Source organism: Sinocyclocheilus anshuiensis, unplaced genomic scaffold (genome assembly GCF_001515605.1).
Source record: "Sinocyclocheilus anshuiensis isolate Anshui unplaced genomic scaffold, SAMN03320099.WGS_v1.1 scaffold38, whole genome shotgun sequence".
In the NCBI taxonomy this organism is placed as follows: domain Eukaryota; kingdom Metazoa; phylum Chordata; class Actinopteri; order Cypriniformes; family Cyprinidae; genus Sinocyclocheilus; species Sinocyclocheilus anshuiensis.
Genome location: NW_015544213.1, coordinates 3,107,196 through 3,121,252, shown reverse-complemented (window position 1 = coordinate 3,121,252; position 14,057 = coordinate 3,107,196). Strand labels below are relative to the sequence as shown.

Below are 14,057 nucleotides of genomic sequence, written 5' to 3'. Positions count from 1 at the left end.
TGTGTGTGTGTGTGGGTTTTTGGGCAGGGCTGCAGTGAAGCGCAGCTGATGTGTGTGATTCTCTGTCAGACGGATCTTCTTGTGTTTCGGTGGAAATCGGTGAGATATTCTGAGCTTATGATTTCAGCCATATGTGTTCATGACGGAGCCGCCTTTATCTTTTATTCATTTGTGGAGACCGCAGAGATTTGCACCGGGACTGACAGTATGCGCTCGGTAACCGGGTGATGCTGATGCTGACATCTTCCATCATCCATCTGCTTTAACGGGAATACTGCGCTCGTTCATTATCCATTCATCTCGTAGACGGATTCAACATGTCCATGAAAGCCAAAAACGGCGAGGCGGTGAAGGTGGTGGTTCGGTGTCGCCCGCTCAACCGTAAAGAGGAATCGATGGGGTATGAGCATATCGTGCAGATGGATGTGAAACTGGGCCAGGTGGCCCTGCGGAACCCCAAGGCGGGTCCGGGAGAGCTGCTCAAGACCTTCACGTTCGATGCAGTTTACGACGCTTGTTCCAAACAGAGCGACCTGTACGACGAGACGGTCCGGCCGCTCATCGACTCGGTTCTGCGCGGCTTCAACGGCACCATCTTCGCGTACGGACAGACGGGAACCGGGAAGACGTACACCATGCAAGGCCAGTGGCTGGACGCCGAGCGCCGCGGCATCATCCCGAACTCGTTCGAGCACATCTTCACGCACATCTCGCGCTCTCAGAACCAGCAGTACCTGGTCCGGGCCTCTTATTTGGAGATCTACCAGGAGGAGGTTCGTGACCTGCTCACCAAAGACCACAGCAAGAAGCTGGAGCTGAAGGAGAGCGCCGACTCGGGGGTCTACATCAAAGATCTGTCCTCCTTCGTCACCAAGAACGTGAAGGAGATCGAGCACGTGATGAACGTGGGGAATCAGACCAGATCGGTGGGCTTCACCAACATGAACGAGCACAGCTCGAGGTCACACGCCATCTTCATCATCACGGTAGAGTGCAGCCAGCTTGGGCCAGACGGACAGAACCACATCCTCGTCGGCAAACTCAACCTGGTTGACCTGGCGGGCAGCGAGCGACAGACCAAGACTGGCGTCCAGGGAGAACGTCTGAAGGAGGCCACCAAGATCAACCTGTCCCTCTCCGCTCTGGGAAATGTAATCTCTGCCTTGGTGGACGGGCGAAGTTCTCACGTCCCCTACCGTGACTCTAAACTCACGCGGTTGCTGCAGGACTCATTGGGTGGGAACGCCAAGACCATCATGATGGCCACGTTGGGACCGGCCTCCTACAATTACGAGGAGACCCTGACCACCCTGCGTTACGCCAACCGCGCCAAGAACATCAAGAACAAGCCTCGTGTCAACGAAGACCCCAAAGACGCCCTCCTGAGGGAGTTCCAGGAGGAGATCGCCCGGCTGAAAGCGCAGCTGGATAAACGCGGCATGCTCACCAAGAGGAAGAGGAGGAGCAGGAGCCTGAGGAAGACCGGAGAAGGAGGAGAGGAAGAGGTAGAGGAGGAGGATGTTGAAGATGATGATGAAGAAAGCGTGGAGAAGGAGGCGCAGGAGTACATGAAGGAGCAGCAGGAGAAGCTGGAGAGAGAGAAGGAGGCCATCAGAGATGATCATTCTCTGGTGGCGGAGGAGAAACAGAGACTCCTGGAAGAGAAAGAGAGGATGATGAGACATCTGACGAAGGAGCAGGAGGCCACAGAACTCCTCACAGCCAAGTTTAAGGTGAGTATGCTTGAAGATTGTGCGAGTTAAGATTGTGTGTGCATATACACTATTTTTAAACCATAACACCTATACTATTTTTATAAACTATTGTAATGTACAAAACTATTTTTTTATAATTTTTTTATAATAAACATTAACTGAAATAAAATAAAATATAAAAAATATTTTACATTTAATTTATTATTTAATTTACTTATTAAATTATTAAAACGTATTTAATTTCAGCTAGTTTCCAAAGCAATATTTCTCAGTTATTTCAAGTTTACTAAAATAACTAAAACTAAATAAACTCAAACTTAATTTAAAAAAGACATTCAAAAACAAAACAAAAACTAATAAAAATGACAACAGAAAATATAAATACAATTAAATTAAATCAGAAAATATAAAAATATGATAGATAAAGCTTAATAAAACTAAAAACTAAATCTTAACCTTAATAAAAACATATAGACATATTTCATAAAACTATAAAAAATGACAAAAACAAAATTACTAAAATTTTAACTAAACTGAAAATATTAACAAAACATCAACAATACTAAAATAACAGTGTTTTCTGAAATAGTCATGTGATCTGATGCATCTTGTGATGACCTAATGCATGACATCATGTTTTCACGTGTGCTTGTGCATTATTCTGAGTGTATGTGACAGCAAAGCAGGCTGCTAGAGATAGTTCAGCTTCTTCAACTCTTCATTCTCATATGAGAGGTGTTTGCTGTAGTTCTGGCCTGATGCAGGATGAGAGAGGGGCTTCAGATTTATAAATAACCCTGATTATTGGTGGGTCATTTCCTGACAGGTGATGATTCATCACGACCTCATCCTGTTCCCTGGGCTGTGAGCCAATCACATCACTCGATCTCAAACAATAACAGCAGCACAGGAAGCACATCATTGCATGTCTGATTACAAACACAACGGCTGTGTTCACAATCACATACTGGCTTGCTACTCACTGTATACTGCCCCACACACACACACACACACACACACACACACACACACACACACATATATATATATATAAAATTATACAAAATATATTAAAATAAAATTATTAAAATATAAAAAATAAAATTCAATATATTTAAATACATTTGTTTTATATATATATTTTTTTTTTTTTTTTTTTTTTTTCAGTGAATATCTACGAAAATGTACAGTAATAACAGAGTGTCTAGGAATATTATGCATACAGAATATTTGCATACTATACGTGCTGCACATATAGTATTAGTAGTATGGTGTCGTTCCATACTTTGCTCATGACTCAGTTTTTGTCCCAGTTTCATTGTGTTGCTGGAGTGAGTCCCAGCGCTCATGTGCCTGTTTTACCTGTGCAACAGACTAAACCACTTCACACACTTTTAGCCTTTAATGTCTGTTTACACAACTGTTTTCTAGTTTAATTGTACTGGCATTTACAGAAAGGATGTGGGGGCGAGACAGACAGACAGACAGGAAGAAACAATTATATAGTGTCTTTTGGATTTGTTTGTGTGTGTGACTGTATTTGGAGTAGCATAGTATAATATTGTATAATACTAGTATAATCATACTGTTTTTACAATGTGTTGCATGTATACCAGTGTAGTTATTGTTAACAAAAACCAAAACTATTAAAACCCATTTTATTAATTCAATAAACTTGAAATAAAATAGAATATAAATACTGGATGGAAAAACTAAACTGTTGCTTTGGCAGCTAACTTAAGTAAATGATCTGAAGTACTAAAATTACTGAAATAAGAACAAGTTAAAGCTAAATATAAATACTAATAAAAATGACAAAAGCACATAAAATTACTAAAACTTAAATTAAAACTCATTTTAAAATGAAAATATAAAAATAAAAACTAACTCAAAATATTATTAAATGCTATAACATTATGTAAACAACACTGAAATAAAAGATTAATATTGTATATTTGTATACATACAATCTCTAAATAATTTAAAGTACTAAAATTAATCAAACAAAAGCTTAAAATTAATTAAAGCTAAAAAAAAAAATTATGAGCATATAACGCAACTACTAAAAGTTGTATTAAAACTAATATTAAAATGAAAACTGAAAATATAAAACTACAAACTAATTCAACATATTAGTAAATACTACAAAATTACAGAAATGACAGATTTATACTGTATTTTTGTATTCATGGAATCCCCAGATTATGAATTAAAAATGCAAAACAGCCATTTTGTAACCATTATAACTGAACGCCACTTGCTGAATTAAACATTCATCATAATTGTTTCACAATATTGTTATATAATGTATGTTAGTGTTCAATTCCAAATGTAGCCTGTACGTGCTGACAGTAAACTCAGTCATTGGCCTTCTTCCAGCATGCTTTGCTTAAATATTGATGTGTCAGTGTCTATGTGCAGGTGGGCGGAGCTTGTGTTCGGAGCTCCTGGCCAATGAATTCCTTAGCAGTGTGACTAGATAATGAGCCAGACTGGTCCTGAGCTCTGTTGCCATGGTGATGGGAATGTGGGGGATCTGGATGGAAAGGTCTCTGTTAAACGAGAGCATCCTTGCTGCTGTGTGTGTGTGTGTGTGTGTGTGTGTGTGTGTGTGTGTGAGTTTGATGACGGAGCGTCCTGCTGACGCTTCCCCAGAGGCCCGCATCTATTTTAAACCATCTCTCTGTTTCTCTCTCTCTCTGTTCTGTATCTCTTTTCCATCACTACTGTCACAGTATACTGTATACCATAAAAAAGCAGTCAAAATATTACTCAAACCTCAGGACGTGAGTGTGTAAAGCGTTTAGAAATATTTTATTTACATTTTTTATATAGTTCTATGTTTTATATATAATTACTAACATTACTACTTTGGTACCAATAAAAATGAAATTAAATAGAAATAATAATAATAAGCTAAAAAATATGACTAAGAATAAAATATAAAATAAAAATATAAAAAACAGCTAATTCAAAATATGAATGACTTAATTTTGAGACCTGAGTGTGTAAAGGGTTTTGTACCATTTTATTTAAATTTCTTTTTTTGTTAAATAAATGTATTATATTTTAATTGTTGATTATTAAACTAGAAATAAAAAGTAAATAAACGTTAAATTGTAGTATTTAAAATAAAATTTAAAAATGACAAAAGCACATAAAATGACTAAAACTAAAATTATATATATATATATAAAGCTAATTCAAAATATGAGTTTTGTCCGAGTGTCTAAAGGGTTTAGCACCATTCTATTTAATTTAGCACCACATTTCTTTTTTATTTCTTTTTTATTTTTATTTATTTATTTGTGAATTAAATGTATTATGTTTTAATTGTTTTGGTACCGACATTACTAAAACTAAAAGTTAAATAGAAATGTTTAAAACAAAACAATAAAAAAAGACAAAACGCAAATAACAAAATATAAATATAAATATAATGAAATATTAAAAAAGCTCATTCAACACATTAATTACTGACATTTTATTATATTTTTTTTATATAATATAATTTAATATATTTGAATTGTTTTTGTTGGAAAGAAAAAATTGTAGCAGGCCACATTAAACTGTATTAGGACCAGTTAGGTGCATTGGGCCGAATGTTACATCACCTAATTAATATTCATAACCATGATGATAAGGTTATAATACATATATATATATATATAGTTTAACTGCTTTGTTTTTTTCTATTTGAATTGTTTCTGTTGGTCACATTGCAAGGTAAAACTGCTTTAAGACCAGTTACGTCACCTAATTGATATTCATGACCATGCTGATAAGGTTTGTACTTGTCTCCGCCCTTTTGCTTGGCTGTACATTAACCCTGAGAAGGTTTTGGGTTCATCCCATGGGACAAAAAGCCCTTTCTCTCCATCTTTCCATATCTCTGCGTTATCTCTCCTCCCATTCCATCCGTTCCAGTCCCGTGATCACAGAGAGAGATGGATTGTGTGTAAATCAGAGGGACGTGTGGTGTGAAGTCTGATGGGTTCTGACAGGGTGTTTTGGATGTTATGAGCTGGTCTGACGGGCCGTGCGGGTCAGCTGTAGTTCTGGGCTGAAGCTTTGTTCTTGTTTCTGTTGTGGCCCTTTGACAATAATCTTTGTGTGTCGCTAAAGCCACGAGCTGCTGCCGTCCACAAAGAGAGCTCTGTGTGTCGAGTGGGGGAGGAGATTCACAGAGCTGATTTTCATCATGCCTTCAGTTCCAAAAGGTCGCTGACATTCACAGCTATTTGTAGCGAGAAAGAAACCAGAAGTCGTCCATTTTCAATGAGAGTTTGTGATTTCAGGCTACTCGAGTGACAGCAATCCTTTGCGATGCGCCAAAATTAAGCTGTTTTCTATTTGTGTAGCATCGCACTGGGAAGCCCCGCCCACAACGAAATCTAATTGGTTCAAATTTCCACTGCACTTTAATTGAAAATATTTTTTTATATTATACTCTACTGTTCAGAATTTTGGGGTCGGTAAAGTTTGTTTATCAAAAACAATTATTACTTTTAATTATATTTTTAATTGTTTTGGTACCAACATTACTAAAACAAAAAAAACAAAATACAAATATTTAAAAAAACAAAAAGTGAAACAAATGACCAGCACATAACAAAAAGAGCTAAATTTAAAATGAAAACTATATATACTGTATGTATGGCCAGGCATAAGCACAGTTTCTTCCCTCAGGCAAACTAAAACAAAAAAAAAATGACAAAAGCACATAACAAAATGCCTAAACATTTTGAACAGTAGTGTATATAAAAAGAAAAATGAAATGTCTATAGCTTTATTTAAAAGCAGCTGAACTATCCTAATGAGTGTGACCTCTACATGTGATCTGCTGCTGATGCTGATGGTTTCTTGTGGTTGCTAGGCAATGGAGAGCAAGCTGCTGGTTGGTGGGAAGAACATTATTGATCACACTAATGAGCAACAGAAGATGCTTGAACAGAAAAGACATGAGATTGCAGAACAGGTAACACACACTGTTTTAATGTTTGCAATTACTAGTGACACAAAAAAACACACACTTCACCTTCAGCATCCATATGGCATTCTGTGCTGCTCGTGTACAACACGTAACTGAGTGTGTGAATCTGTGTGTGTTTGCAGACACGCAGAGAGAGAGAAATACAGCAGCAAATGTTGGCTCAGGATGAGGAAACACTAGAACTCAGAGAAACATTCTCCTCACTGCAACAAGAAGTGGAAGCAAAGACCAAGAAACTCAAAAAGGTGAGATACACACAGACACACACACACACACACACCTGAAGAGAGGTGAACCGTGGCGATGGCATCACATTCAGAGGTTGCTAATGAAGAGAACATCCCTGTTTTGAGACCAGTGGTTCCCAATATTAAGTAATTATATATATGTATTGTATATGGGGTCAGTAATATGTTTATTTTAGTATCAGATAGTATGAGATACTATTATAGTTTTATTATTTTATTTATTTTTATTATTTTGACTTAGGTTTTATTTTTATATTTGTAAATTTTAGTTTTAGTAAATTTGTTGTGTATTTTTGTAATTTTTATAATTTTTTTTGTAAATATGTCTATATAGTTTTTTTTATTAATTTTAAGTCAGTTTTACTTTCAATTATTTTAGTACATCAAGATAAATTAGATAAAAATAGGAAATGTTGCCCTGGCAACTAGCTGAAATTAAATAAGTGTTTTTTATATTTTATTTTGTTTCTGTTAAAGTTTATTTTATTTCAAGTAACAAAAATAGTTGTATGCTTTTAGTTTTAGTTAACTTTAATAAACCTGTTTTAAAAATAATAATAATATTATTCTGTAAGGATGCAAAAGTGACAGTAAAGACATTTATAATGCTATAAAAGAGCTCGGTTTCAAATAAATGCTGTTCTGAAACATTCTCCTCACTGCAACAAGAAGTGGAAGCAAAGACCAAGAAACTCAAAAAGGTGAGATACACACAGACACACACACACACACACACCTGAAGAGAGGTGAACCGTGGCGATGGCATCACATTCAGAGGTTGCTAATGAAGAGAACATCCCTGTTTTGAGACCAGTGGTTCCCAATATTAAGTAATTCTGAAACTTTGTCTCTTCTGATAATTTTTTCTTTTTATTTGGAACTTGATGGATGCAAAGCAAAGATTAATGACAAATGAATGTCCCATATTGTATTTTCACAATCCACCATGTTGATTTATTGCTTACACGTAAAAAATCTAATCTAAACTGGTTTTCCTCACAAATAAATTGCAAAAGTGACAGTAAAGACATTTATAATGCTATAAAAGAGCTCGGTTTCAAATAAATGCTGTTCTTTTGAACTTTCTATTCATCAAAAAATCCTGAAAATAAAGTATCATGGTTTCCACAAAAATATGAAGCGGAACAACTGTTTTCAACATTGATAATAAAAATAACATTTTCTTGAGCAGCAAATCATCATATTAGAATGGTTTCTGAAGGATCATGTGACACTGAAGACTGGAGTAATGATGCTGAAAATTCAGCTTTGCATCACAGGAATAAATTACATTTTACAATATATTCACATAGAAAACAGTTATTTTAATTTGTAATAATATTTCTATAATAATACAAATTTTACTGTATTGTTGATCAAATAAATGTAGCCTTGGTGAGCAGAAGAGACTTCTTTCAGAAACATTAAATCTTACCAACATCAAACCTCAGACTCATTTGAATGAGACTTTAACAACCACTAAATAGACTGATAATCTATATAAATGTAACAGCTCTGAGTTCCCTGACTCCTGTTCCTCTTGCTCCCCCTTAATTCTGGGCCTTTGACATTTGACCCCTGGATCACCCCTGCCCCCACTCCCTGTGAAAATAAAACACCTTTTATCAGTACAAGAAGGTTAGTTTGTTTTACACTTGCTCGGTCTCAGACTGTCAGAAGCTACGAGGCTAATGCTAAATGCTAGTCTTGGCATTAAAGCGTTATGAAAAGCACAAACGCTTTCACAGCAACTAATTCTAGCCAACCTGCATTCATCTTCATGTTTACTGTTAGCATGCTAACCACCAAAACCCTCTTCCTCAAGCTCTGATGACTTCAGAGATTCATTCTCAATAGTAGACAGGCAAAACAGGACTGAGCTCCACCGTTCCCACATTAATCTGCACGCCACTTCCTGCCAGAACACATCACTTCCTGTTGGATTCTGAGTGTGGAATAACTGCTATGATGTTCAGATGAAACACAACCAGCTGCCTGAAAGTCCTGTAAAGCCTTTACATGCTCCTTCCTGACCTTCACCTTTAACCCGTGCTGACCTCTCACACTAACACTGACTGAGCACTGATTACAGCATGAGAGTGATGATGGAGGATGGATGAAGATGATGAAGGGTGGATGGATGATGATGATGAAGGATGGATGGATGGATGATGATGATGGTGAAGATGAAGGATGGATAGATGGATAGATGATGGAAAATGGATGATGATGATGATGATGATGATGATGAAGGATGATGAAGGTAATGAAGATGAAGGATGGATGAATGACGATGATGAGGGATGGATGATGAAGATGAAAGATGAATGGATTGATGATGATGGTGAAGAAGAAGATGAAGGATGGATAATGATGATGAAGGATGGATGTTGATGATGATGATGGATGATGAAGTATGAATGGATGAAGGTGACGATGATGAAGATGAAGGATGATGGATGAATGATGATGAAGGATGGATGGATGGATGATGATGAAGGATGGATGATGATGATGATGGATGATGAAGTATGGATGGATGAAGGTGACGGTGATGAAGATGAAGGATGATGGATGAAAGATGATGAAGGATGGTTGGATGATGGTGAAGGATGGATGATGATGATGATGATGGATGATGAAGTATGGATGGATGAAGGTGACGATGATGAAGATGAAGGATGATGGATGATGATGAAGTATGGATGATGATGATGGATGGATGAAGGTGACGATGATGAAGATGATGGATGATGATGAAGGACGGATGATGATAATGGATGGATGAAGGTGACAATGATGAAGATGATGGATAGATGAACACATCACTTCCTGTTGGATTCTGAGTGTGGAATAACTGCTATGATGTTCAGATGAAACACAACCAGCTGCCTGAAAGTCCTGTAAAGCCTTTACATGCTCCTTCCTGACCTTCACCTTTAACCCGTGCTGACCTCTCACACTAACACTGACTGAGCACTGATTACAGCATGAGAGTGATGATGGAGGATGGATGAAGATGATGAAGGGTGGATGGATGATGATGATGAAGGATGGATGGATGGATGATGATGATGGTGAAGATGAAGGATGGATAGATGGATAGATGATGGAAAATGGATGATGATGATGATGATGATGATGATGAAGGATGATGAAGGTAATGAAGATGAAGGATGGATGAATGACGATGATGAGGGATGGATGATGAAGATGAAAGATGAATGGATTGATGATGATGGTGAAGAAGAAGATGAAGGATGGATAATGATGATGAAGGATGGATGTTGATGATGATGATGGATGATGAAGTATGAATGGATGAAGGTGACGATGATGAAGATGAAGGATGATGGATGAAAGATGATGATGATGGATGGATGATGGTGAAGATGAAGGATGATGAAGGATGGTTGGATGATGGTGAAGGATGGATGATGATGATGGATGATGAAGGATGGATGATGAGGATGATGATGGATGATGATGAAGGATGGATGGATGAAGGTGACGATGAAGATGAAGGATGATGGATAGATGATGATGAAGGATGGATGATGAAGTATGGATGGATGAAGGTGACGATGATGAAGATGAAGGATGATGGATGATGATGAAGTATGGATGGATGAAGGTGACGATGATGAAGATGATGGATGATGATGAAGGACGGATGATGATGATGGATGGATGAAGGTGACAATGATGAAGATGAAGGATGATGGATAGATGATGATGAAGGATGGATGATGATGGTGAAGGATGGATGATGAAGTATGGATGGATGAAGGTGACGATGATGAAGATGAAGGATGATGGATAGATGATGATGAAGGATGGATGATGATGGTGAAGGATGGATGATGAAGTATGGATGGATGAAGGTGACGATGATGAAGATGAAGGATGATGGATAGATGATGATGAAGGATGGATGATGATGGTGAAGGATGGATGATGAAGTATGGATGGATGAAGGTGACGATGATGAAGATGAAGGATGATGGATGAAAGATGATGATGATGGATGGATGATGGTGAAGATGAAGGATGATGAAGGATGGTTGGATGATGGTGAAGGATGGATGATGATGATGGATGATGAGGATGATGATGGATGATGATGAAGGATGGATGGATGAAGGTGACGATGAAGATGAAGGATGATGGATAGATGATGATGAAGGATGGATGAAGGTAAAGATGATGAAGAAGGATGATGGATAAATGATGATGAAGGATGGATGGATGATGGTGAAGGATGGATGATGATGATGATGATGGATGATGAAGTATGGATGGATGAAGGTGACGATGATGAAGATGAAGGATGATGATGAAAGATGATGAAGGATGGATGGATGATGGTGAAGGATGGACGATGATGATGATGGATGGATGATGGTGAAGGATGGACGGTGATGATGATGGATGATGAAGTATGGATGGATGAAGGTGACAATGATGAAGATGAAGGATGGATGGATGATGGTGAAGTATGGATGATGATGATGATGGATGATGAAGTATGGATGGATGAAGGTGACAATGATGAAGATGAAGGATGGATGGATGATGGTGAAGTATGGATGATGATGATGATGGATGATGAAGTATGGATGGATGAAGGTGACAATGATGAAGATGAAGGATGGATGGATGATGGTGAAGTATGGATGATGATGATGATGGATGATGAAGGATGGATGATGAGGATGATGATGGATGATGATGAAGGATGGATGGATGAAGGCGACGATGAAGATGAAGGATGATGGATAGATGATGATGAAGGATGGATGGATGATGGTGAAGGATGGATGATGATGATGATGGATGATGAAGTATGGATGGATGAAGGTGACAATGATGAAGATGAAGGATGGATGGATGATAATGATGAAGGATTTATGATGGTGACGATGATGAAGATGAAGGATGATGGATAAATTATGATGAAGGATGGATTTTGATGATGATGGATGATGATGATGAAGGATGGATGGATGATGGTGATGATGAAGATGAAAGATGGACGGATGATGATATGATGAAGGATGGATAGATTTTGATGATGATGGATGGATGATGGTGATTAAGGTGATGAAGATGAAAGATGGATGGATGATGATAAAGATGAAGGAATGATGGATGGATGATGGTGAAGATGATTAAGGATGGATGATGATGAAGTATGGATGGATGAAGGTGATGATGATTATGATGAAGGACAGATGCTGCAGATGATGGATGATCACATGTTCTCTCTCTCTCTGTCTGTGCAGCTGTATGCGAAGCTTCAGTCTCTGAAGGCTGATATTCAGGATGTGAATGATGAGCATGTGAGGAGCCGACAGGAGCTGGAGCAAACACAGAATGAACTGACCAGAGAACTCAAATTCAAGTGAGTCTGAGCTCCAGCACTGAGCTCTAAGACACACATTAAAACAAAAACATGATTTGCTTTATCTATGCATCATTTTACCGTTGCTGATGGTTTAAGAACAATCACACAGCTAATGTGTCTGTGTCTCTATAGATATCTGATTATAGAGAACTTTATACCTCCTGAAGAGAAGAATAAAATCATGAACAGACTTCAGTTTGACGCTGAGGAAGACCAGTGGAAGTTTCAGCCTCTCGTTCCTGCAGAGAAGTGAGTGAACATCCATCTATACATGTGATGCATCAGATGCTAATATCACAGCACTTAGAGTTACACTGACAGACGAAACATATCAAACTCATTCTTTATTTTTTACTGTTTTCCACATTTTAGAATAACAGTAAAGTCATCAAAACAGCACAAATAGCACAAATGAAAAAATATTTTCAGTTTTGTAACAAAATGTATACATAGGCACAATTTTGTAGAACCTTTAGAACAAAAGCTCTTCTATTCATTGAAAACATATATACCAACCATAAAACCTTAAAAAAACTGTTTCATTACTTGAAATAAAATAAATGTTAACTGAAATAAAATATAAAAAACTTTTCTAATTTACATTTAGTCTGTTTAAGTACTAAAATAATTAAACTAAAATTTAATAGAAAAAAACTATACAGACATATTAAAAAAATAATACAAATGGCATACAACAAAATTACTAAAACTTTAACTAAAATTAAAATATAAAAATAGTATCAAATTAAAAATAGTAAGAAAAACTATAATACTATTTCAATGATACTAAAATAACTCTGATCTGACATTGTGATTGAGTGTTTTTCTGAGCAGAACAGCACACACACTGAGAGTGAAGTTGATCTTCTTGTCTGTTTTCTGTGTTCACTCAGTAAATTCACGCAAATGAAGAGAAGACCCGCCTCCGCTGTGGGATACAAGCGACCAATCAGCCAGTACGCCAGGGTTGCCATAGCGATGGGAGCTCATTCCAGATACAGGGTATGTTTATGGAGAGAGAGAGATGGAAGAGTAGGAAGAAAAAGTGGAACATGGCCAGAGGATGTCAAATCAAATGGTTGAAGTAGTTCATGTGCTGGAGCTGCGTGATTATGTGCACTGCAAAAATATGTTGAGGATGATATTTATAAACTTAAAGACAGAAATACTAATTAAGAAAATGATTTTTTTGCAGTGTGCAGTTTTACGGGATTGTTCTTGTGTCTTTTTTCCCTCGTGTACCTCCGTAGGCGGAGAATATAATGGTTCTGGAACTGGACATGACTCCTCCTGTCGTGTTTCAGCTAGACCTCCCAAAGTTTGGATCAGACGTGGAATCGTGCCGAGATATTCTGTTGGACAACACCAGCTACAGAGAGAAATCAGCGGCTGGACGGGTCAGAAAATCTCAGTCATGGTCAGTAAAACTTAGAAGATACAATAAACACAACGTATACCATATATATATATATATATATATATATATATATATATATGATCATATGTTTTTGTTAAATATATAAATAAATATATTAAATATAAATATTTATATTTAATATATTTATTTATATATTTAACAAAAACATATGATCATATATATATATATATATATATATATATATATATATGATCATATGTTTTTGTTAAATATATAAATAAATATATTAAATATAAATATTTATATTTAATAAATA

At 36.9% G+C, this 14,057-nt stretch overlaps 1 protein-coding gene across 1 annotated transcript in view; it reads left to right on the top strand.

Moving 5' to 3' along the window:
- The first annotated feature begins 20 nt into the window (after positions 1 to 20).
- The window catches only part of LOC107697206 (kinesin-like protein KIF3C), a 15,995-nt gene continuing 1,958 nt past the window's right edge, over positions 21 to 14,057 (top strand). Inside the window, exons 1-8 of the mRNA XM_016497892.1 lie at positions 21 to 1,733; positions 6,592 to 6,693; positions 6,831 to 6,901; positions 7,606 to 7,657; positions 12,242 to 12,360; positions 12,496 to 12,612; positions 13,257 to 13,365; positions 13,614 to 13,780. Of these exons, the coding sequence (XP_016353378.1) occupies positions 318 to 1,733; positions 6,592 to 6,693; positions 6,831 to 6,901; positions 7,606 to 7,657; positions 12,242 to 12,360; positions 12,496 to 12,612; positions 13,257 to 13,365; positions 13,614 to 13,780 (2,153 nt within the window). The 5' untranslated portion in view covers positions 21 to 317. The remainder of the gene's footprint in view (positions 1,734 to 6,591; positions 6,694 to 6,830; positions 6,902 to 7,605; positions 7,658 to 12,241; positions 12,361 to 12,495; positions 12,613 to 13,256; positions 13,366 to 13,613; positions 13,781 to 14,057) is intronic.